Source organism: Patagioenas fasciata, chromosome 1, assembly GCF_037038585.1.
Source record: "Patagioenas fasciata isolate bPatFas1 chromosome 1, bPatFas1.hap1, whole genome shotgun sequence".
NCBI lineage: Eukaryota > Metazoa > Chordata > Aves > Columbiformes > Columbidae > Patagioenas > Patagioenas fasciata.
The window spans coordinates 188,740,505-188,766,566 of record NC_092520.1 but is presented as its reverse complement, the minus strand read 5'-3'; the positions used below and the strand labels follow the sequence as shown (position 1 = coordinate 188,766,566).

Below are 26,062 nucleotides of genomic sequence, written 5' to 3'. Positions count from 1 at the left end.
CTTGGATCAGTTTACCTCCTTTGTCCTGACCCTGCAAATCCCTCCATACTTGTGTGTGTTCCACTTGTGCTCAAACAAACTCCCACTGACTTCAGTGGGAAAACACATGGGAATGAAGTGTAACTGTTTGCAATATCAGCTGCTTCGGCTCTTCCTCTGCATTCTTGTGCTTCTCTGCGTGCACCGTAAGTCCCATCAGCTTGGCCTGTACTGCTGCCCAAGGGCCGGATCTGCCTTTATATCTGTATCTTGCAGAGCACCGGGAACACTCTTGGCACTTTACTAGTACACACCATAAACATATATAATAAATGACTGAGGTAATTTCGCATCAATCTCTTCATAACAGCACATGCACCATTACACAAAGAAAACCCTTTCTTGCTATTTAAGAATGCTTTTCAGAAAACGTCAGCATCACCTGTCAGAATAACAGCTGCATTAATGATCCAGATGTCCTCAAACAGGTTTGATCTTGCCTTGGTATTTAAGTAGCTACTGTGTCTACAAAAGATTAACAAGGCTGCACCACTAAGCTTTTGGTTTGATGGGATGTTACCCTAGATGGAAGATCAGACATATTTTCTAGTGACTTGGCAAGAGAGAATAGCAAAATCTAATTGATTTATATTTCTTCAGTAATCTCTCTCCCTGTCCCTACACTGTCAACAACAACAAAGACAGCTAAACATCATGAACTTCGGCCAGGAGCTGCCTTTTAAACCATCAAGGGAGCTTCAGAGACTCACTGTCAACCCAATTATTCTAATCAAGTGTATTCAATTTAAAAGGCACCAGTGGAGATCAGCGCAGCAAGACTCGGGTAAATAGTTCTTTGCTGTCACCATTAAGAAGAGAAAAGTTGAACGTACATGGTAGTAGTTCTCTATCTGCAGTTTCTGTACAAATAGGGTAAGGGTAGAAAAGATGTCCTTTTTCCAGTGGATAAGGGATCATTCTGAAAGCTGAAAAGAAAATGACACCATGTACAAATTACTGTGAATGTGGCAGTCAGTGGACATACTTAACTATCTTTACAATTTTGCAAAACAAACATAGATAAACATAACATTTATATTTGGTTGCAAACAGCATATAAATTGCTTAACGAAATGTCAAAATACAAATCTACACTTAGCTTTTAATCCTGTAAACCTGCATGTTTATTTTTATTCTTGGGAGCTTCATGAGCATCAAGTGAGACCACACTGCAAGTAAACGTTTGTGTGATCAGAGCTCATTTGACTTACAATTCCACAGACAAATGTACACATTTTGTCTTAGGTTTTTAGGCTGCAGAGTTTTAAAATTTCGAGGGAATTAAGTGTATCTAGCTGATATAACAGGCATAGGCTACAAAAATGACCAGAGAAGCTTGTGAATTCAGGTCAATACTTACAATCTCTGTGCATCAAGCATAATGGAAGTTTGTGGGTTTTTTCCCATCACACTCCAGCAAACCAGGTAACACTGATGACTCAAGCCCAGAGAAGCAGTTTTCCAACACAGTCATGTTTTCATTTTATACTTGGCAATGAAAGATTAATACTGAATTATTAAAACCAGGTTCCTCACATGCATTCTTTTTAAATGTAGCAGATCAAGCCGGGTTTCCAATATAAATCTTCAGGTCATGGATTAAGTAATGCTTAATCTTATGCATTTCTCAAATTGAAAATAATAACAGAGAGGGAGGGAAATGGATTACTAAATCTGGATGGTGATGATGTCATAGGCCATCTGAATACGGTTTATGGAAACATCAGAATATTTGACTGAATTATAGCTTTGCAATCAAGGCATCCTTTTCCATTATCCTATATATTATTCTCACAGTTAAAATGTCATCGGCGTGTTATTCTCACTACCCCTATGAACATCAGTCACTGAAGCAATATTTTCCTTAACAGCTGTCCTAGAAGCACTGTATATTTTAGATGTTAGGTACAGCTCACTGCCATACCATAACACTCTACTATCTCATCCTCACAAGGCAACAGAGAAATTGATTTAAAATACACTATACCCAAACATTTTCAGTTGCGCACACTGCATCTGAAATAATGTTAGCTGTATTTTTTGTGTAATCATATGAGTGTTTTTGTTCTTGATTACCATGTTAAAGCCATAGTAAAGAAGGCAGAAATGCTCAAACATTGTAAACCAACCAGGGCTGTGAGGCTCTTCCAAAATTAAACTCCCCCTCTTCATAGCACCCCAAAAAGACAAGTACAAGTACAATAATCCGAGCCTTGTATGATCTTCACATGCAACAAACCTGAGCATCTGTACTGAAATACATGTGGTGGAATGTTCGATGGTCATTACTTCAGAAATACTAACACAAGTATTTCCTTCCAATTTGGCTTAGTGTTTAAACAGATAATCAAGCCTCTTCTCTTTTACTCTAAATCACAGTAGTATTAAGAGTGTAATACAAATAAAAAGGGATGGTGAAGATGTTGCTTTTACAAAGCAAGTGACAAACATCTGAATAGACATCTTTGACATGAGACCAAATATGGAATATTTTCAGCAAACCAGTTTATTCAGCAATGCCATCAGCCATGGAAGAAAGTGCTCTGGTTCGTCTGGATCATTTTATGTTTATGTAGGTACTACTCTGCCTTAACTCTCACAATATTATCTGATCCTGTTTTACACCAAACAATTCAGGTAGCACAGAGGCAGCTCGCCATTCAGCCGTGTGCTCGCTGTAAAAGCTACCATAGCATTTGAGAACCCCTTGGGTTTTCTTCTTCATGTAAACAGGACACAAGTTTTGACAGTGATGAACAAACACTTCAGAGTCTCTTGAAATTTGGTTACACTTGAAACCACAGACCTTCTGTACAGAGCACCTGGACCAAACCCAGAGTGACGTTTCACATGGTGTGACTTGGGCTTTTTAAGTTTTACTATGAATAAAACTGTACTTTGACTGAATGAAGACAGAACAGGAAACAACCAACATTCCAGTTCGATGATGATCTTTATTTTTATAACCTCAGTTTTCTCAGTTGTTGAATACAATTTGGGAAAAACACTTTGTGGGCATTTTGGAGTTTAAAATATCACAAAGATATTTCTGCATAAATTTTGTTAGAGTCTGTCTTAGTTAGGAGTGACCTTATTCTCCTCAGAAGTATTCAAAATGTACCCCCAAATGACTGACTCAATGTACTTAATGCTGCCCAATTTCCACAAGGTCAGAACAGAAGAGTGTATGTATGTGGGCATTAAATTCCTATGTACAAGCTACCAAAGTGAGACTTGTGGTTATTTAAGCACCCTGACAGAATAGTACACTTCAAAGACATGACAAGTACCTAAATATCCATAAAGAAAGTGAGAGCAACTGACCATATACTGCATGGAGACTGTTGGTTAGAACTAGTATTTAATTAAATTTAATTTCTCTGTCACGTTTCCACTGTTTTTAACTTACAATTGCGTAGAGATGCCAAGAAAACCTTTTGCAAGTGAGAGGCATAGGAGTGACACCAAGAGCTCACTACACCTCTAAAGAATATTATGCAGACTAACATATGGACCCAAGTTATGATTATTGGACTAGATACTGGTAGAACCATTAAAACACATGGGAGTCTTTATGTCTGAGCAAAATATGAACAAAATTATTGAGGATTGATGCACTGTTCATCTCTGAAATCATTGCATAGAATGAATTATGGATTTTTATTTAGAGGTTATGAAATAATAATTACGTTTCAGATCTTTACAAGCTACTACAAAAATATTAGCTAATAAAGTACATATTCAGATTGCGGTGGAGGTAATAAGGAAAGCAATCAGTTAATGGAGTTGTGTGGGAAGGCCGTGCGCTGCTTTCAGGCACAGGTGCTCCAATTCCTCCATGGCAGGAGGGCTGCAGGGCATCCAGCCTCCTGTGCCAAGAGCTGCTTCTTGTAAACAGCCCTTCAGGGACTTCCCAGCCTGACAAAGCAAAAAACTATCTATTCAGGATTCCCTGCAAAATACTGCTTCACAATGATGAGGCAACGAGGCCTTGGGCTAAAGGACTTCCTCAAGCAGCTGGAAGAGAAGAAACACTATGTAAAAGCAAACCAGTGAAAAGAAGCCACTGGGAAGGAAGCTATGACAGAGAAAATAACAGACTGGGAGAAATGACAGGAAAAGAGCAAGCAGGTAAGATGGACAACAGTGCAGCAGAGCAAACCCCAGGCAGCAATGGTATGGATTACTGAGCAAGGTGTTCTATACACCTAGAAATAAAGCCATTACTTCCTCAGGGATCCTACATTGCAAATAAAGCAAATTCAGACCATTTAATACAGTGACCGAGACATTAAGTCACTTTTACAGTGGAAGTATTAAGTAAATTTCTGTAGGTATTATCATGCTGACTAGCTGTATCTTTTGAAACAAAACTAAACGAGAACAGAAAATGGAGAAAGGAAAAAAAGAGTTGGTATTTTAACATATGGAGAGGTTAAACAGAACAAAAGAAAGCAGAGCAGAATATGGGAAGCAGGTTACAGAGAGAAAATTATGCATTAAAAAAGCCCAGAGATGCTGGTTCTAAATAGCACTTGCTAGTTTTCTGGAACCTAAAAAGAGCACAACTCAAGGATGGGGTAAGTTAGTTCAGTCAAAAGGTTAGTATGTGACTCCAACCTCCTACTCAAATCAGGATCATTTTCAAAGTTAGGTCTGATTGCTCAGGGCCACGTCCAGTTGCTCTTTGAGTATCTCTGTGGATGGAGATCCCACAGCCTACCAGCAACCTATTCCAATGCATCACCACTCTCATTCTGAAAATGTCTTCCTTCCAAGTAAACTAAATTTCTCTTGCCGCAGCTTGTGTCTATTGCCTCTTGTTTTTCTGCTGCGACCTTCTGAGAAGACTTTGGCTGTCTTCCATATGATCTCTCCATTGGATGGCAGAAGATAGCAACTGGATGCATCCTTCACCTACCAGAGGTTTTTTTCAAGCTGAATAAGACCAGCTGGATCAGTGCCTTTTCCTGCTTCACATGTTCCAGCTCCCTATACATCCACTAGACTCACTCCAGTTTGTCAAATAAATATTAATGAATAATATAAAACAAAACAGTATTTTATGTTGTTGGTGGTGGTGAGCTTTTTTCCGGCTTACAAGGCACTTTCATAATTTCCCAATATCAAAGCATTCAAATAATGACTAACAAATCTCTACAACTCTGGAATGAGGAAGGTAGATTATTATCACCTTATCCATGAGTAAGAAAATATGTCTTACAGAAGACAGGAAAGTTTTTTCAATATTACACAGAGAACACAATCCAAGACTTCAGAATCCTTTTTCTCATTAAATGAAGTTTGTACTTTCAGTTTGAATTTCAAATATTTCAATGCTAGTGAGAATATAACTGACCTCCAAAATTCCCACATACTGTACTTCACAAAAAGCTATTATTTTCTCAAGACATTCAATACAAGTATTTGATTAACTCCTCTGTAAGAAAGAGAATTACTTACTGCCTTCCCATGTACAGTGTAAGAGATTCAATGCCCCCTCTACTCTTTTCCAGTGTTGAAGATGAAAGAAAGCATATGCTATTGCTTCACTGTCCCCTCTCTTCAGAATATGTTCAGGGGGCAGAATTAAGCTTTTCATTTCTAGTAGATACTGCAATAAAAAAGCAGAACACAATTATTGCAGAGGTAACAAAAAAAAGCAAAAAGCTGCCTGCGATTATACACTGCACACTGAAAGCTCTATTTCCCTGAAGTACTTTCCCTCATAAGTATTTCATCAAATGTGCAACATTACCAACTGCACTTGAAGATAATTATTGAATTACTCCCAAAGATTAAGATATGCTGACAGATGTTTAATGTTCTGCTCTTCAGCTGTAGTAAGTGGACTATAAAGAATTTCAAAAGGGGATCTTTCTCTTATCAAAGGGGATGGAAAAAAGGGCTTAAAGTAGAAAAGAGAATATAATTAGAAGAGTGTTTTAATTAAAACTGTTTATAATGAAATGAAGAACACATTAAGCAGTTTGATGCACATACTCTCCCTATAAGGAAACATGCAATACTCCTAGTTGCACACAGGTTGCTTTACCGCATTGCCATCAACTGGTTGTCAGGTCTATGAACATGCAAGACTGGCAGGTAGCTACCAACAAGTTACAAAGTAAAAAAAGTTCCAAAATGTAGCAAATACCTGATTCCGCGGTGTGTGTGAGGAAATATGGGATATTTCAGCTTGCTACTTTAAGTAGTTATTGAAAATGGTATGAAAATGAAAAGCATGACTGACTAAACCCACAAGCAATTCTCCCCATTACTGGATCCCCCATAACAGAGGTGGATAAAACACAGAGAGGATTCACTCCCCAGGTGAAGACAAAGCTCCTGAGCATTATTTAAGCAGGTGATCATTCCTCCTTCCCAGCCCATGAAATAGGTGACTATCAGTTCAGAAGATGTTATCTCATCACTGGTGTTACTACATTCCAGTTAGTGGATGGGAAAGATACAGCAGAGGGGAAAGATACACCCCTTGTTGGCATGCTTTACAGGGAGAGGACAGACAGAAATAACAGGCTGCCAAATTAGCTCCTGTTTGTCAGTTCTCCTCTGAGAAGTATGGCATTCCTCAGCTGGGCACTGACTGCTCTTTGGTAGCTTAAGGAAACTCTTGCTCTCTTCCAGGATGCCCAAGAGCAAATGTTTCACCTCACCAGACTTTTTAAGTTAACAGCAGAGGCAGCAGGTGAGTCAGGCAGCAAGCAGACTGACAGGCCCTAACACAAGGTTTGGGAAAGAAAATTATGGATAATCATTGGCAAAAAAGAGAATGAGTGTGCAGGCCCTCCACTCCTCACTGGTCTCTGCTTTGGTCTGGAAGAAGGAGGCCTGCAGGACCCAGGACTGACAACAACCCAGTGCACATACCCAAGAGAGGGCAATGTGACACCAGAGGTGAAAGAGGCATGGGTGGTGTTAACCCTCCACCACTCCTGCTAAACACTGATTTTGTGAACAGGTGACTGCAGGGCATGCTTGAGCACCTGCCTTGTCAACAAGCTGGTGCAGGAAAGAGGAGAAAAAAGGGCAAAAGAAATAAATGAGAACTGGAAATCAGCCTTGGGGAAAGGAAGAGCAAAGGCCAGAGGGAAATGAGCACCAAGAGCATGATGTCCCAGAGGTATCCCAGAGCTTGCCACCCCTTTGCCTGAAGAGCCTGGAAGGAGACAGCCAACAGGGAATGGATTTGGAGAGACCATGATCAAAGTAGAGAACTGTCAACCCTGGGAAATAGATAAATACTTCAAAGAGGAAAGAGAAATCACGCATTTCTGATGCAGGTATCTGTTAAAGGAGGAGAAACTGAATTAGCTGTGGGAGTAATCACTGTGATACTTGGATTTTCTCTAAAGCCTTTCAGAAAAAAATGAGAGAGCTGCAGAGCAGGTGGATTAATGGAGGAGGCTGCAATTTAGTAGGCAAGACAGCGGATTAGGAGTTATGGAGAGAACAGAATAAAGACCTGACAAGAGGGAGGGAGCTGCCAGGCTTACAGAAATACAGCAAATGTTTTTATTCACTGCTCTAATGAATGTGCCACCCTTTTAAAAACACACATTATACATGTTGACGAGAATGGAACACAGCTGCAAGAGCTGCAGGTTTCTGTTTTACTAATTTATAAGAGAATTCTTATTTCTGCATTTTTTTCAAAAGTCAACAAGAAAGTAAGTTCTCAGTACTTAAATATTTAAATCAAAGAAACACACAAACAAACAAACAACCCCAAGGCCATATCAGTATTTGTAGGAAAAGAAAAACCAGGAAGGAATGTCCTATTTCTAGGAGCACTGAGATGAAGACATTATTTTGATTCTTATGTATCACTTCTTACCAGGGATTAAAAACAAATCAAGAGGAAACACCAGATGGAAGGATATATCTTGACACTTGCAAATAATTCTTAGTCCTCACTCAGTTGTGTTCACTTTTTCAGTCTGCGTTTTTCTCAGTTTCAGAAAGAAAAAAATATTTTTTAAAGTTCCTCAGATCAAAAATGTGAAGCACTCCTCCCTCATTACTCTATCACAGCTACTTTCTCAAACAAAAAGTCCATAATCTGGATTGGCGATATTCAGGAAGACCCACACATAGAGTTGATGGATGTCTCAAGTCTCATTTGGGCCTCATAATACTTTCTGTTTTACGCACAAAGGTCAGCCACACCTTTGGGCATACAAGCTGTCAATGAATTTATTCTGGAGGCATTTCCAGCAAGAATGCTATTTGTACACAGCCCCAGAGAGACCGTGTCTGGAACACTCTGTACGGTTCTCATCAGGCTCTTTCAGAAATGTAAAGATCAAATTCCCCAAGCACACAATAGAGCTAATCAAAGAAATGGCAAGTCTGCTTTGCAAGAGAGCACTTGAAAGCCTCCATCTGTTTAACTTTTCTAAACAGGAATAATGGGTACCAAAAAGGTACCTAGCTGCAGGTAGAGCTTGATTATTATGGAAGGAGAGACACGACTGTTCATGAAAAGAAGGGTGGTCTCGATGATGTCCTAGAATATCATATCCATTCGTGCATTGTTGTATTTTCAAGGAAAGTTCAAGAGCCCAGAGGGCATTCAAGGTTCCTGGAGGTTTGGCCAACAGGGCTCAGGGTCTACTAGGAGATGGCATAGCCCAGGGTGACTGCAGGTTACTGGCACCCAGCGTCCTGGTTTTGTTAAAAACAAGACCAGCTCTCTTTTAGTGATTTTTCCTTCAGCTAAGTTCTTTTAGGTGGCTGTACTTTTCTGAGTTTTTGCCTGCATATTTTTCCTCAGATGCTGTACTCGGTGCTGATAAGAAGACCAACGGAATGCTGAAGAAGCTCATGCTTAGATTTATTACTATGGTAGCCAAGAAAGACTGATAAGTTTTCCTATGTTCCATCGTGAGAGGTGCGTGTTTGAGGAGGGGTGGATGGAACAGGTGACTTAAATTGGCCAATTAAGTATTTCATCCCATAACCGTCATACCCCCTATATAAGAGGGTGATCACGAGGGTCACTCTCTCTTCGATCATGGCCGGCATCTGGAGAGGACCCTGTCTGTCTGCCTGTGATCCACAGGCCTCAGGCCCTGCATCCCTGCAACCAGGTTCCGGTTTGCTGTGAAGTCCCACCCATGACTTCTGGGGGCCTGAGCTGCAGCTGCTGGAGCCGCCAGCTCCGCACACCCAGCTCTGCTGCTGGAGTGACGCCAACTCCACATCCAGAACTCAAGACTAGTTTTGCATATTTTGTGTATATTCTTTCTTTATTAGTAGCATTAGTAACTCTTTAAAACCTTCCAACTTGAAGTCTAAGTCTCTCTTCTTTTCCCCTTATCTTTCTTACCATCTTTCCGATCTAAAGGAAAGGGGGTGGCAGAAAGTGAGGGGGTAACAGAGAGTGTCTGCCATGGTTTATTGCTGCCTTGCCTTAAACCTTGACATCCAGGTACTTGACAGGCAGGACCGAGTCCCAGCAATCTGCTGAGTTTCTAGCAGACTGTCCATGAAATCAGCACAGTCCCCCTGAAACATTTTGGATGGGACAAGCAGACAAATTCCAGTGAAATGAAATTCAGTGAAAAAAATCTTTCTTAAAAAACTATCCAATAAGCTGCAGTCTTCATGCTGCCCATATAATGTGTGAATCACAGTCCTGATGGACTTCTGTGTGCGACAACGACCTCCAGCTCTTGGAAAAAGTCAGGCAAAGATACCTGATTATAGTTTCCAAGGGGCTCCTATTGCACTTAATCAAAGATACTACACTAGACAGGTACAGTCTTCTCTTCAGCCACCAAAGACTTCAGGGTGGGAACCTGACTATTTATATCTCAACATTTCCAAAGGCCTCTGTCCAGAGCACAGCCCTTGTTGCTACAGGACTAACACAGACACAATCCGATCATACCACTAAAATTTGTATCTGTATGAACTCCATCTGGCTTTACTAGAAAACAACCTACACCTCTTGACAGACTCCCTATTAACTGTAATAATTTCAGCCAGAACAACCTAGTCTTAGTCAAGTTATGACTGAATACTAAAGTTGCACAATGGTGTCTGTCATCAACAGATGGTTCAATCAGCCCTTCTCCACTGCACTGTCTGGGCTTGGATTTTTTTGGTTGTCTTTTTTTGGTTTTCTGGTCTCTCTCTTCTCTCACTGCAAACTTTTCCTGTCAAAAACTTATCTTTTAGGAGATACAACAAGGGTAAGAGTATTTTTCATGTGCTTGCACAGAGGGCTTCCGGGCCACTTACACAAAATTGTAATAAATATTGCTTACCTGTAGCTTTTCTGTACGTATATGGGAATATGCCTTTTAATGAGCATTTTGAGGATGACAACGGACCTTGTACAAATGAAGTGCAACATGGTGGAGTTTATATTTCTTTTACGTGAATTGAATGAATATACATTATTTATTTCATAATACTGGCAGCACTCTGGCTACTAATTCTCCTCTGCTGGGAGTGCTTTTAACATTCCACATTAATGAGCTACTTCAGTGCCCTTTTATAAAATAAATCAACCCGTCTCACGCAAGTTTCCTTATTTTCCTCAATTGTGCAATTTGCCTCTGAAATAACAGCTCAGGCTGCAAATAGGCAATAGTCATTCCTGCACCTGTGACAGCATCCCTCCAGGCCAGAATATGAGAATTTGACATTGTTTGAACAGGAACTCTCCTCCTCCCAGTGGGATGAACAGCACAAGCTTAAAATACTTCCCAAATACTGGTTTCTGCATGCCCAGAGAAGCCATTTTTCGGTCACCTTACAAGTTCTCATTGGATTGATGGTAATTAAGAAGTTTGGCCTTTTTGCTGAGATACAAAAACAAATCACTGTCTCAGTGAACAGTTAAAAACCTTCTTAAACACGTCTGGAATAGTTTTTCTGTAATATCATGGGGCGTGCAGAACATATTCATTTCCCATCTGGTACATGAATATGTTTGCATTATTTGTTTCTGTTAGCAACTACAACTTACTAGAAACCACTCAAGCATATAGACACAAAACAAAAACCAAACAAAAAACATAAGAAAGAAATCACAGAATCACAGAATGTTAGGGAGTGGAACTGACCTCAAAAGATCATCCAGTCCAATCCCCCTGCCGAAGCAGGAACACCTAGATGAGGTTACACAGGAATGTGTCCAGGCGGGTTTTGAATGTCTCCAGAGGAGGAGACTCCACAACCACCCTGGGTGGCCTGTTCCAGTGCTCTGTTACCCTCGCTGAGAAGAAGTTTCTTCTCATATTTAAGTGGAACCTCCTGTGTTCCAGTTTGCACCCACTGCCCCTTGTCTTATCAATTGTTGTCACCAAGAAGAGCCTGGCTCCATCCTCGTGACACTCACCCTTTACGTATTCATAAACATGAATGAGGTCATCCCTCAGTCTCCTCCTCTTCAAGCTAAAGAGACCCAGCTCGCTCAGCCTTTCCTCATACGGGAGATGCTCCACTCCCTTAATCATCTTTGTTGCCCTGCGCTGGACTCTCTCCAGTTCCTTCTGGAACTGAGGGGCCCAGAACTGGACACAATACTCCAGGTGTGGTCTCACCAGGGCAGAGTAGAGGGGAAGGAGAACCTCTCTCGACCTACTAACCAACCCCCTTCTAATACACCCCAGGATGCCATTGGCCTTCCTGGCCACAAGGGCACAGTGCTGGCTCATGGTCATCCTGCTGTCCACCAGGACCCCAAGGTCCCTTTCCCATACTCTGCTAACAGGTCATTCCCCAACTTATACTGGAACCTGGGGTTGTTCCTACCCAGATGCAAGACTCCACACTTGCTCCTGTTATATTTAATTAAATTTTTTCCCACCCAACTCTCCAGTCTGTTAAATGGGAAAAGATGAAACAGAGAACAGGTAAACCTTTCCAAGTGTTTAAGTCAATGTTTTGTTACATGCTTTAAGAAATTTTACACACAAAGCTGGCACTTTTTAAAGTAATATCAATAGTTAAGTTGTCTGATTCAAAGGCAGCCAACTTCAGCAGGTACCCTCTTTAAATCAGCTCAGCCCCTGGCTTACATAGCAAACCCCTGCACCTGTGTGCAGAACATACTTTTGAGAATTACATGTTTGGACCATCACCTGTTTTTTCCCCACTTTGACTTTACTGAATTGCTCATGTCTCATAAATGACAGAAAAGGGGGCCGGTGCTTTTCAGGAGGAGTCTGAGTGCAAGGAGGGAGCCTTTCAGATCAGTTCAGAAAGGGTGTTCTACAGTTAAAGAATGTCCCAGAAACAGCTGTGGTACTTTATCAGCATTAGCTTGGGATACTTGCATTACATATAAGTGGGGAAGCTCCAAACACAACATATAAATAATACTGATGAAGCTGTGTGTGTGTGTGTACATATACTTTTTTTCCACACACTCCACAAATTATGTACTCTCCATGACAAAGGATGTACTGCTCTCTTTACCATAAAAAACCCTCTGGAATTATAGTGATAACCCAACTGGTTCAGTGGCAATAAACCCTGTTTTGTTTAACCCTTAAATTTTTGAGGAGCACATTGTCAGACAGTGTTGGCACATTTCCTTGAGACTAAAACTCCATAGTACATGGTATGACACTGAACCAAAAGGATACTAGTCCATAGAATCTCATTTAAGACAGAGATGGTTGAAAAAAAATTTCAGACGAGTCTTCACAAGCAAGTGATACAATTTGTTGTGATTCTTCTCATATTGGAATCCACAGCTCTCTGCTTTGTTCTCTTTCCTGCTGCACTGCTGTCTTCAATATGCCACTGGTTATGTTTTTCTTCTACTAAAGAGAACCCTGAAAACATTCTGCTTGGCAAAGTGTTTTCTTTTTACACAGGCAATCTTTGCCAAAGTATAAAGCTGCTATTTGCTGTAGCTGAGTTGATTCAGTAACATAAACAAGACAAACTGTAGATAGAGGTAATAGGTTTTATCAGTTATTTTTTCAGTACAGTTTAAAAAATTAAGCCACTTTCAAGCACAGAAACCTTTTCACAGGTAAGCTGTCTTCAGAATGAGAAGCCTTGATCAGTTTGACAGTGGCTCCATTTTCACTGCAGTCAAGGAGGAGATGCCAGTTGACGCACCTGAGCTGGCCTTTGCTTGCCCAGCTCAGCTTCCAGACCCAGCACAGCCAGGTCAGCTGCCCAGCTTGCTGGGGAGATCTGGCAGGCTCTGCACTGAGCTCTCTATTGCCTTCGTTCACTTAAACCAAGTTCTGGTAACTCCATGTGTCACATCTTGACTCCAGTGTGTTCCAAAATCAAGGAGAATTTATCACCTGTGGCTGAGACTTAATGAACTGAGCCCTGGGAATTAAATTTTCACTGAAATGTACTCAAAAATGGAAGAAGAGACCTGTGTCAAAAGGAGGCTATTTGCTGGAAGGGTAGCTGCCTGAAGAAAGACTGTCAGCAGTGTTAGATCTCTGTAAAAGTCACTTTTGTGCAGACTGAAAATAAAAACCAAGGTGATGCATAGTCATCTAGAATCAATGAAAGTGGGTGGCAACATCTTCAGGACATCCATACTGAGAAGACTCCCAGAACAATGATACGCACTGGTTTCTATGTGGAAGGTAGCTGGTTTTGAAGGGTTTCTCACCTCTATGTAAAGATGGAAATCTCGGACTTTTAAAGTGCTGCTTCTTATGGGGTTCCTACATTTTTAGATTACATTCAAAAGAAAGCCTAAGAAGCATATCTGGTCTCTGTAGCATCACTACGGAACACTGGACTGCAATCTGGCCATAATCTCCTATGGAAAAAGCAGCAGCAGCCCACGGTTGTTTCACACAAACCTGCAATACGTCACAACGGGAGACTTAGTCTCCCTTTCTTGCTAAATCCAGCTGAGCAGCATCTCTCAACTTGTTCACAGTGTGTTCCTTGCATTCCTTTTGTCTCAGAATCTCCTTAGCAAAAATCTGCTATTTCCAGTTAAATATCTTGAAAATTCATGTCCAGTAATAATTTTTTAATGTAATAATTCTGAATTCTAATGAGTTGCACCAAAAATGGTAAAATTTCCTTTTGAGGCAAACCACAAATATATTGAATCATTTTTTTTCTCTTTAATAGTGCAGTTCCCTGCTTTCAAGGCTTCTGCTGGGAACTTTGCAAATGCTTTAAATAATTTATAACCTTTGTAATTTATTTCTTTCTCACTCTGAACAAGAGACTCATTAGTGTTTAAATCCTAAAGAAGCTTTGAAGACATATTAGTTTTGGGGCACTGCTAGATTTCTTGTGATGTTGCACGCTAAAAATTATCTCCATTTCATTAAGAACAAACTGGATACGACTTCAGTCACAACTGTGTGCAAATTGAGGTGTAATAACCACACTGTGCATAAAATTATAGCCATAAAAAATATTTTTGCCACCTAAATATCCTTTAGCTAATAGCAGAAAGAATGACTATGAAATCAGGAGTGCTGCACATTAATCTGTACTAGGCTACACTGTTTTAATGTTAAAATAAGAACTAAAAAAGCCCTAGAGTCTCCTTCTGTTACTACCTTGTTATCCTGAAAATTTGCATGTTTCATAAAGGTTTTCCATTTCAAAATGACATACTTTGAAAAACTGAGAGAATCAATTAACAATGTGGACTGAAAAGCTCAGGAATTTAAATGAGCAAGAGGACTGGAATTCAGATCAAAAGTATCGAAAATAAAACACAATCTGCATTTCACACATGGGGATACTTGTCAGAAAGGGAATTCAGCCTTGTACTGAACAGCCAACTAAACAGAAGCTGGCTAATGCGAAGGAGGTCACAAACAATGAATGAAAGCACTTATCTACAAGAATATCAGGATCTTGGAGATCTGGAAGTCCAGAGGTTAAGGAGCAAATGCCACAACTTACGGTAAGGTAGATTTTGCAAAGGAAGTCAAACCAAAGAAGAGCAAGCTCTTAAGTATAAACAGAAAAGAAACAATTGAAAAGATAGTAAATGAAGACTTAGCCTCAGTTTCATGGCAGTGCAGAGCATGGAGACAACAGCAGGATGGACATTAGGAAGATGGACAGAAGGGGAAGCCACTGCATCCCATGATCTCTGTCCTTGAACACTGAAGGAAGCGGTCACAGCTATGGCCAGACCACCATAACTGACTTAAAACAAAAAGGTTCCCACTCAGAATCAAGTGATCCAGTGGTAAGAGAAGTAAATGCAATGCCATTCAGGTAAAGAGGAGGGAAACAATGTGTTGCTATGGAATCAGTAGCATGCAAACTGTTAAAAAATATTTTAATGGAAAGAATTACTGAAAGCATGGAGGTGAGTGAGGAAAATGGAACAGGGTCCCAAGGGTTGCTCATGACAGGCTAAACTGCTAGCTTTGCTTGGCAAGATATCTAATTTTGTAGACAGCAAGGACGGAATTCTCTAACCAGGCTTCAGCAAAACAGTAAAACATTCAGAAAGTTTCGTCGAGAACACGACCGGAATACAGAGTTAAACAGACAACTGGGTAGAAGAGAAATATCAATGGTTGTATTCGTGCAAGAACCATTGGGACGGAAGAAAGTAAACAGAGTTCCACAGAAGCCGTCCTGGAACCAAACTTCATTTAACGTTTTCACTTTATAGCTTGGCACAAAAATAGAAGATCAGCTAATAACACAAAAGGACTCATCTCACCTAAATCTTCTTGTCTAAAAATCAGGCTTTTACTGGAAAATAGTTGCTCCTTTCATAGTCAATGCAGAAACAGGTACCTCAGAGGGAAAGTCTGTCTAGAGATGTCTAAGATAGTTCCTTCTTTCCACTGTCTATAGAGGAAGTCTAGATGATTTTATTAAACAAACAGCCTAACTTTCAGATAGCCAAACCATGCTATTTAATGCTTGGCATAACAGATCGAGATCACAGACAAAATATTTAATTTCTGCAGTGCATGGGAATGATCTTTCTGCAATCCAGGTGCACGTATGTGAGAGGGTTTGGTTTTATCTTGACTTGGTCTTCAGCTGTACATCATGAATAGGCTCCCTACATAGACAGACATCAGCCTTCTGATCTCCAGTGGAAGATGCTCACTTTCAAAGAGAAATACTGGTCCAAAGGTTTGGGGGTGAGGTTCAGAGGCAGATCTCCAAGGGTCAAAAAGCATCTGCCTCTAGTTTCCTTTACAATGAACTTATAGACTACAATACTGAGTATCAGGTGATGAAATAATAAAATACATTAGCCTTTAGTAGCCCCTGGGCAAGATTCTTACTGCTGAGATACACATCTAGAGAGAGGATTAGGGAATTAGAACATAAATCCCTTTTCTTGCTTTGTAGTTTTCAGCAATTCTTCATCTCTGAGCTTTGCATTCTCAGAACTTAATGACAGGGTGCTGCATGAAGAATTACTAATGCGACTAATATGAAGTACACCATGAACTCCAAACATAGGCTCCTTTGTATAGCATGCCAGAAACATATTCTTACATGTAATCATCAGAACAAATAAACCATGTTATTTTGAACTAGAAGATGTTTAATGGGTATTTTGTAAATAATAATCTGTCTTTAAGTATGGTTCTGTCTTGCAGCATAGCATTTGGTAGTGTTTACTACCGTGATCCACCATGTAGGTGTTGCTGTCACAGAGGACTCACTTCAGCTAAAATTTCAAGTTGCATGGTCCAGAGTAGAGACACTGAATGTGAAATACCAAACAAAAAAACTGCGCATACTATCAGCTTCTTTCCCTTCCCATTGTTTGCTCCCCTTTCCACTCACTAACCTGACACAGGAATCAGGGGTTATGTCCTCAGCAGTGTTAAAGTTACAACAACACTTTCTCCATACTCACTTTTGGCACATGTGGATTAAATTCTACTGCTCTGTGAATAGCTTCTACTGCATTCATCTCTGCAGTACTCAGCCCTCGCCTTGAGGCAGCCTCTGGAGAAAATCTACAAAAGCAAACAAGCAAACACATTAGGTCAGAAGCGCTGGTAAGAAAAAGCCAGAAAAGCAATCTAGAACATGGGCCCACATAACCAAACTGAGTCAACTTCCTATGCTCTCCAAATTCCCACAGCAAGTGTGTGATCTATTACATCAAGGCCAATGAAAATCCCAGCAGAAGTGGAAAGCATGTTTGCACGTAATCGTGGCAGAAAGTCAGTTCATACAGCCCTTTCTTTGTCACTAATCTAAATTTGCTCTAGGTACCTTGCTAAACGGCATATTCAAGGCTGAAGTTGTAGAAAAAAGAAAAGAAAGAAAAAAAAAAAAAACAATGCCAAATTATTGTTGGAGGGTTTCTATTAAAAACAGGTTTGGGGAGGTTTTAGGGAGGTTCCCAACCCAATGCCCCTGGGTCAGGTTGGGATGGAAGCACGATGCAGCAGCAGTAGCAGGTGGTCTACTGGCCGCAGCACCATTGAGGGTAGCATGCCCAAACTGTGGGCATATCATCTGCCCAGTGAATGAAAAACCAGACCATGCAATCTCTTTCTCACCTCACACCCCACGGCTAACTCCAGAGCTGTACTTGGCAGGCAGACACCACAGGGAAAGCTGTGACAACCTTAGCCCTGCCCTCCCAAGCTGGAGTCGCTGTGTAGGGAGGAAAGATGTTGCAGTAGGTACTGGCGATCTACAGGATAAAAAGAATGAAAGAAAATTACTTAGATCTTGATGTGTACATACACTTTAAAAGCAAAAACTGTCAGGACGTCAAGAAAATGGCTTTCCACTCTACTTGCTTTCCAACTTTAGGGAGGCATTCGACCCTCAGATGCACAAACACAACTCTGCCTGGGATTTGTGTGAAGGCATCTGTGAGCAGAATTGGGATTTTTGGGCTTCATCTCACAAGGAGCTGAGCACCCCTCCAGAGCAGGTCAGTGCTCTCAGGTCCGCAGGCATCAAGTAGATGTGCCCAGCACCTTGGAAGGTTCAGACCCAAGAGAAAATTGTAACAGGAATGAGCAGATATTTGTGTCTCTAAAAATATGAACATCATCTACCTCTCAGAATCCCTGACATAGTAGTGCTAAACCCACCTGCCACTATTTAAGTAGATGAGCAGTCTTCTGAGAGCACATGTAAAATGAGATTGCTACCAGTACATCCACATTTATTTATTACCTTTTTTGTGGTCAGGTTTAAAAACGTTGAAGAGGTTCAGCCACACAACACCTTTTAGTTGCATCTTCATTATACTATCTAGGAGGCCAAAGCTCACCCAGACAGTATACATAAAACCGAAACAAGAATTTAATTTATGCTATTTCTCTTTTCTTCTTCTGTAATATTTGAAGTACAATGTTTGATCACTGCAGATTTTTCTTTATACACAAAGACATTTTATGAATGTATGCAGGACTGAATTCTCCTGCTAACCCAGCAGATTGTTAGGGTGTGGGCTCAGCTAAGAGAAATCTCGAGTTAAATCAGGAATTTTGCTGGACAGTGGTTGTTATGCACTTACTTGTCAGATACAGCTCTGGCTTTGAGCAATGCAGCTGTGTAACATATTGTTGCTGATTTTGGTAAGCTTATATCTGTTGAAAAGAAAGAAAAAAGTAAACATCTGAAAATTTAAAAGTCTGCAGAAGGAAAAGGGTTTGATTGATACTTCAGAATATACATCACATCCACAAAGTTATTAAGTGAATTCAGAATACTTTCTGATCTTGGGACTTATACTCCCATGTCACATGGATTTTTAAATTTCCACCTAATATACAGGCTTTAAAACCCATGTTAATGACTACTGGAATTGCTATTAAAGCAGCAACTTGGTTCATTAGAGAAGTAATTCAAAGAGTGACGTGACAGAGCCATCATGAAGGACTTCATTACTTCATACATAAATGTATAGGTAATCTGGAATACATAAAGTTTGCCACAGTTCACAGAACACTTAAGTAATATCTGAGGGCTATCTTATTCACCCCTCTTGTTCTCACTCAGCAGTAGTTGTCTAATATGAATATGTGGCAGTTATACAAGTTAAGACAGCTACTTATGTAAGAATGGATTTGACTTGCAAGCAAATAACCATTAGATTTACTGCAGTTAAAGATCGACACTAATATAAGGTGTTCTGCCTCTTGAGGAAATCTTGGACCAAAACATTCACCAAACAGTCTTTGGCCATTTTATGCTGTTCCAGAGACACACAGCAGCCATAAACTTGACTTACCCATTAGTTCAACTTAATTTATACCTGTTCTCTACCAGCAGATTGGCATGAAGCATCCAAAAGGTAGAGAGAAATGCTGCTTAACAGACTTTGTCCCCACTGTTACAGAGAAGAATTGACTTCCACACTAGTAGTCTACCCAGCAGACACACATTATGTAGTCACTGAAATATTTCAGTGTTAAAAAGCTAAATACATCAGCTAAATGAATCAAAAAGGTAAAGAAGAAAATGAAAGGGGAAGGGAAATGAAAGGGGAAAGGAAAGGGGAAAGGAAAAGGGAAATGAAAAGGGATAAGGAAAAGGGGAAAGGAAATGAAAGAAGAGAGAGAAGAGAAGAGAAGAGAGAGAAGAGAAGAGAAGAGAAGAGAAGAGAAGAGAAGAGAAGAGAAGAGAAGAGAAGAGAAGAGAAGAGAAGAGAAAGAGAAGAGAAGAGAAGAGAAGAGAAGAGAAGAGAAGAGAAGAGAAGAGAAGAGAAGAGAAGAGAAGAGAAGAGAAGAGAAGAGAAGAGAAGAGAAGAGAAGACGAAAAAAGGAAAGGGAAAGGGAAAGGGAAAGGGAAAGGGAAAGGGAAAGGGAAAGAAAAAGGGAAAGGGAAGGAAAAAGGGAAGGGAAAACGGAAGGGGGAGGGGAAGGGAAGGGAAGGGAAGGGAAGGGAAGGGAAGGGAAGGGAAGGGAAGGGAAGGGAAGGGAAGGGAAGGGAAGGGAAGGGAAGAGAAGAGAAGAGAAGAGAAGAGAAGAGAAGAGAAGAGAAGAGAAGAGAAGAGAAGAGAAGAGAAGAGAAGAGAAGAGAAGAGAAGAGAAGAGAAGGAAAAGAGAAGGAAAAGAGAAGGAAAAGAGAAGGAAAAGAGAAGGAAAAGAGAAGGAAAAGGAAAAGGAAAAGGAAAAGGAAAGGAAAGGAAAGGAAAGGAAAGGAAAGGAAAGGAAAGGAAAGGAAAGGAAAGGAAAGGAAAGAGAAAAGAAAAGAAAAGAAAAGAAAAGAAAAGAAAAGAAAAGAAAAGAAAAGAAAAGAAAAGAAAAGAAAAGAAAAGAAAAGAAAAGAAAAGAAAAGAAAAGAAAAGAAAAGAAAAGAAAAGAGAAAAGAGAAAAGAAAAGAAAAAAGAAAAGAAGAGTCTCCACTAAAGTCTGGATTTTGCAAACTGCCTGCCCACTACTATAAATAAATCCCAATGAAACACTAAGTGACAGGAAGCATTAGGCCTGAAGATAATCTTATAGCTTCCGATATTAAACTGCAAATACACCGTGTAGTAAACACAAGGCACTGAAGTAGGCCCACTGTTAAAGTGAAGAGCAGCTAATCTGACTATCGTTCTAAGAAACTATCTACCCCTCGAGTTTACATTAAAGTCGATTAGAAAGACAAAATTATCATAGAGCTTAGTAATTTTAGGGTTAAGATAAACTTGTGATTTACTGAACCCCAGTGCCTTGCAACACAAGGCTCCAGAAAGCAGTTAAAGAGGTGAAGCAAGTCACAATTCAGCAGTCACCATCCTTCTCTTACTAATAACCAAGCAAACAAGCAGAAAGTTGTTCTGTTACACAGAAAATTTCCAGAATCACTGAGGCACTTTTAAAATGGCACCTGTTAAATCCCCTCTATTGTGATTTTATGAACTTGCACTGCAAGTATGAGATGTAAAGATCTCATTGGAGGCTCCCCTATAATACATTCCAACTATAATTTCACTGGAGTATGTAATAGTAGCGACTAAAGTAATTAAAATCAACAGCATGCAAAGTAGGCTGGGTGACAGATTTGTTAATTACTACACTAATAGAAGCTAGCTACAGACACAGATGCGAGCACATCTTCATTGACAGGAGAAGAAAACATTTGTAAGCATCTTCAATAACCCTGCTTAAACCAGTTTTTCCTTAAGATTAGGAGTTAAAAGTTATTTCCAGTAAACAGAAATTACCTTTTTCAGAACACACTAGTCTCTGTATTTCAGCATGAACCTTATTGATCACATCATAACCACAGTGAAAAGTAGAGGAATGGAAAAAACCCGATCAACGAACCAATCAACAAATAACCCCACAACAAACAAAGAGAATGTTCAGTGGAAGTCGCATGGCCCAAGTTGTGAGGAATATTACAATTCTTGTCTAAGAGATTAAGATGTCGTAGAACTTCAGGTAAGCCTCAGGAACATCACCTGAGTCATTCCTGCAGAAGAAATGGGATTTCTCAAGGAATGTTGTGTTCAAATCTGGTTGCCCGTGGTCAAGAACAACAAAAACAAGCAGAAAGACTGGATTGTTTTTGTAGCAATCCAAAAGAAATAAAGTCTTAGAGAAGATACAGCGGTTCCCTACGCATATTCACAAGGAATGCCAGGAAAGGAGAAGGGCTGCTTAGGTAAAATATAATATTGGCACAAGAACAAACAGTTCAGAATTAAATTTAGGCTGGAGATTAAAAGAAAGTTTCTGAGAAGTGAATTTTGAGGCAGATTTCCAGGTAGAACAGTGGGGCAAACAAAGTAGCTACTGCTAGGATGAAGCATGCTCAGCTCATGGAAGGGGTAATATCATGTAGTGAATGCAACAGTGGGGGACTTGACTCACCCAGGAGGCCTCTTCCGGTACTGTGCTCCTCATGTGAACCAGCACTCATGTGAGGATAATACCTACAGTCCCTTGGCAATGGAAACATGCTAATGTTCATGTTTATGTGCTATGGAGACAGCCCTCAGTAGGCCTATGCCTGCTTCCCTCCAAAAGCGTTTTGCTTTTTCTTTGCGCCATGTTAGACTGTAAGTATTTGGTTCTGCTATACTCCAGTCTGTTCACTAGAATACTTTAAAATCATCATATAGTTTAGGCTTCATTTCCAAAACTGGACCCTCCTATTTTAGAGAAAAGCATTAAACAATTATGTCTGGTTACAACTTGAATTTATCAAGGGAATTAGGTCTAAACTAGCCCTAGGAGATACGTCCTCTGTCAGGAACTGAAGTTTTTCTTAAATGACTGTGTCCAGCTCTGTGAGCCATCTGGCAAAGTATCTTCACATATACGGTTTCCCACCCTCCTGTGACTACTTGTGGAGCTCCCACAATGTGCTGAAAGATGTGACTGCTATTGTGTTGTCAAAACCATCATGACATTTTTGCCTAATAAGACATTTTGCCTAATTTGTCAATCTAAAAAAAGGCTCTCCTTCTTCCTTATTGCTTGTATGATTAAACAGAACACAAAATAGTCTAGATTTAATTTATGAGCATTTTCTTTCAATTAGCCCCAGTCAGGTATGGGGAAGGTTGGGAAACTGAATTCTTACTGGTCATTTGCTTCATAACTGGTTGCTTGTGAGAGTGAACTAATGGAAGGACAGTATGGGTAGAGACTTGCAACCATAATATCACTACTTCCCCGATTCAAGATATCCAGAATATGCCATAGATCATCTAAATAGGACATGAGATCTCTTGTTCTTATAGAATAGGAACTAAACCAAGAAGTTAAGGATCTAGATATGGACTGGTGAAACATCCTCTACCCAAGTCATCAAAAGGACCTAAATGTGAAGAGACAAGAATGTTACAATTGCTTTAGTCATTAATAAATGCAAAATCTAAAGTCACTGATCAGAAATTATTCCCTATTTCTAAACCCAAAATTTACGTTATTCCCAAGTCAACAATACAGATTTCTATTGACATAACTTCAGATAGGTGAACAGTCTCATCATCATTAACAGGACTTAAATATTCGCTGAAATAAGATGTAGATATAGGGCCATAATTTGTACAGTAAGATCCTTCTAGCCAAACTGTTAGTTCTTCTTCATATAGCACTGGAGAGAGACTACATTTAGCTGCTGGAATCATTGACATATTTCCAAATATGTAACTGAAAGCATATCAACAAACTGAAGAAGTTATGCAAAGAGGTAAAACAAAAAATGTTGGCATACAGGACATATATTGTGCTACGGCTTGGGGTGAACCCCAGCTCTGATTTTCTCTCCCTCAGTCTGCCTGTAGACTCCAGTGATTAAACGATAGGCCAACACTTGCCCTGTCAGCACAGAACTCCCTCAGTTCTCCGCGTCTGCAGGCAAGATTGTCAGCTCTTGCACAGGTGGTAGGAAAAATTGATTATGGGAAAGACTGAAAGTGCTCTAGCAAATAAATACGTGCAGGCTGGATCAGTGATGACAGAAGAGAGATGTAGTCATCTATAAAGATGCAAACATTAAGAAAGTAAGCTGATATAAATGCTTAAAAGCAAGGGTAATGGGATGTAATTCAATAAAGGAAGGTATGAAGTAAACATTAGGGGAAGAACACTTTGTCTAAAATATCTAATATCCTGTAGTATTCTCTCCCATGGGAATAGTCATTGCATTTTTCCACAAAATGTGGTGGAAAACATGCTGGTGGGAGAAAAACTCTGAATACACATGATCTAATGCTTACTTTGTGCTTGCGAAATTAAGCAGTTCCCATTCTCTGTACTTCGACGTTCTTCCTCAGTGGCGGGAAACACCCCAACCAAACACAGAGCCACTGTGTATGTTAAAGCCTGGATGTTGGTCCACTGCTAGGATAGGACAAACATTTCAGCACAAACAAAAAGTGTTTATTTTGCCATGACCACAACTAAAACTTAAATTGTTCAGCTATGGAAAGATTTTGAGGGTCACTGCTGGCTGTAAACACTTAATATGCAACTCTTGCTGTGATTAATATCGCAGTGACCAGGCAGATTTCAGTCCCTTTGCTTTGTCCAAGTTCAATCCTAAATGCACATAGAGTAGAAGGAATAATTTCTCCTATAGGAGATTAGAAAGAGCAAGATTGGTATAATTAGTTTAGACTTTTTGTGCTTTTGCACAAGCAGGAGAAACAAGAAACCCCACAGAATCATATGGCAAAAAAAGAGACCAGACACAGAACTGATACACAGACCAAGCTGATTCAATGAGTGATTTTGACATGGAGGAAAGAAACTAGCTCTTAGAAGCAGAAGCTGAAAAAAATGTAATGGGAAAAAACACAAACTAATTATCTTGATACTGCTGTTATACAAACTGGAGGTCTTACCTGATTTGCATCTCTCAGAGAAGGTAGACTAGGCTTTGGTGTGACCTTAACTAAAAGACACTTTCTCTAAAGATCTCTTTTTTAAAGAAATAAACAGATTATAAAATAGTGTGCATGAGGTAATGGTTGCTTCCATACTGCCACTTGCTATCTCTCTAACTCAGAAGAAAACGCCTTCTTGCACTTAGAACATCTAGTCAGTTAGCTCCACTGGTAGAACACCTTCTCAAAAATACCAAAAGTAATCATGGCAAGTACTGAAACTGATGGAGTGGAATTGTGACCACAAATACACAAATATACACAAAAATGCAGAAGACTATCTGAAGACTTCGTGCAATTGATTCATCAGTCTGCAACTCTCCACAAAAGGAACACCTTCAAGTTTAATGCAAGTAGAATTTACCCATTTCATAAGTCTGTAAGGAAAAGAAGAAATTAGACAGAGCAGGGTTGAAGAAAGGAGAGTAGCCCTGAATAGGCTACATTTTAGAGAGTTAACTGCTCTACTTTACCTGTTTGGATTTCACTAAATCAAAAGTATTTCAAGACAAAGAAGACTCTGTTTCTAAAGTGTTTCTTCAAAGGTGTGTATTCTGATTTGACAGCAATTTAAAGTAAGATTCTTTGAAGTAAGCTGTTACCAAATAGAAAAGTGCCATAGCCTAGAGCAGAATGAGACCTTCTGTATTTAAAAAGCCACTTTCTTTCTATGTATCCTTTGATCTAAATGATCTTTGCAAGTGAACCTTGAATTTGGGACTCCTTCTTTGCAAAGGGGTAAGTGAAAGGGGAATCTGTATAAGATATTCCTCCTACAAACCAGAAGGCTTATAGTCTCACTGGAAAACGCTGTCATTTAAAAAAAGGAAAGCAAGGACAGGTTTAGGGAGGAACCACTGCATGACTATGACTAAATACACAGACATCCATTCTTTTTAGATCTGAATTTCAATTGCCAGAAAGGTCAGAGTTTTCACACAGTGCCCAAGTTACCAGATAACAACAATCAAAGCAACTGGCTGCCCAGGGAAGTTAATAAATCATTTGTTCTATGCAGCACTACAAGCACACCTACTCCACTGGAAAACAATCCGTTTAAAAAGCAAGGAAAGAGGAGCAGAGAAACTTTACCTACTATGAATACCAGAAGCTTATTCCATCAAGAACAGCTTTTTTAGCAGCCGTAACTATTTCCGCTGTAAATAACATGGATATGTGTTAAATCAGAGCCAAAAATCCTTTCAGAATTCAGCCATATTTAGGTCATTTGCACTCTATTGACAGGCAGTGAACTCTGAAACCATAACGATGTAGCTCAGCAACAGTGCATGCCTTCCCACTAATGAGGCCCTTTTTCCATGAATAATGAATATGGACATCAGCTCTGTTGCCAGGTACATAATGTAAACACAATTTAACACACGGTTTTTGGTAAAGCAGTGTGTTTGCTTGCAGAGGCTGAGGTTTCGCATAATGTGATCCAACTTTTTAGCCCAGGGTGGGGGCAGGCTGCTCAAGGAAATAATTTGTTCATATGTTATCAAAATACAATAAATCAGGTTTGTCCTCAGTCAAAAAAAGGCAGTGGAGTGGGACCAACAGAAACTGGAGATAGGAAAGCATAAATGAGTTCATTGTTTTATATTCCAATAAATTTTACAACACGTGAAGCTGATGAGTTCTAAAATGAGCTGAGACTCCCTGAGATGGGCCTTCTGAGACTCAGGAACTGTGAGGGTTATACTGGTTAAGCCTGTGTTTGCCAAGTCCTTGTGCATA

The 26,062-nt window shown here is 39.9% G+C and overlaps 1 protein-coding gene across 5 annotated transcripts in view; it reads right to left on the bottom strand.

Moving 5' to 3' along the window:
• The window catches only part of ST7 (suppression of tumorigenicity 7), a 152,041-nt gene that overhangs the window by 8,917 nt on the left and 117,062 nt on the right, over positions 1-26,062 (bottom strand). For all 5 annotated transcript variants that reach the window (XM_065855999.2, XM_071803332.1, XM_065856007.2 and 2 more), the window contains 4 exons: positions 18,506-18,578; positions 16,877-16,979; positions 5,503-5,653; positions 873-965 (listed from right to left, as the gene is read on the bottom strand). In XM_065855999.2, the coding sequence (XP_065712071.1) occupies positions 873-965; positions 5,503-5,653; positions 16,877-16,979; positions 18,506-18,578 (420 nt within the window). The remainder of the gene's footprint in view (positions 1-872; positions 966-5,502; positions 5,654-16,876; positions 16,980-18,505; positions 18,579-26,062) is intronic.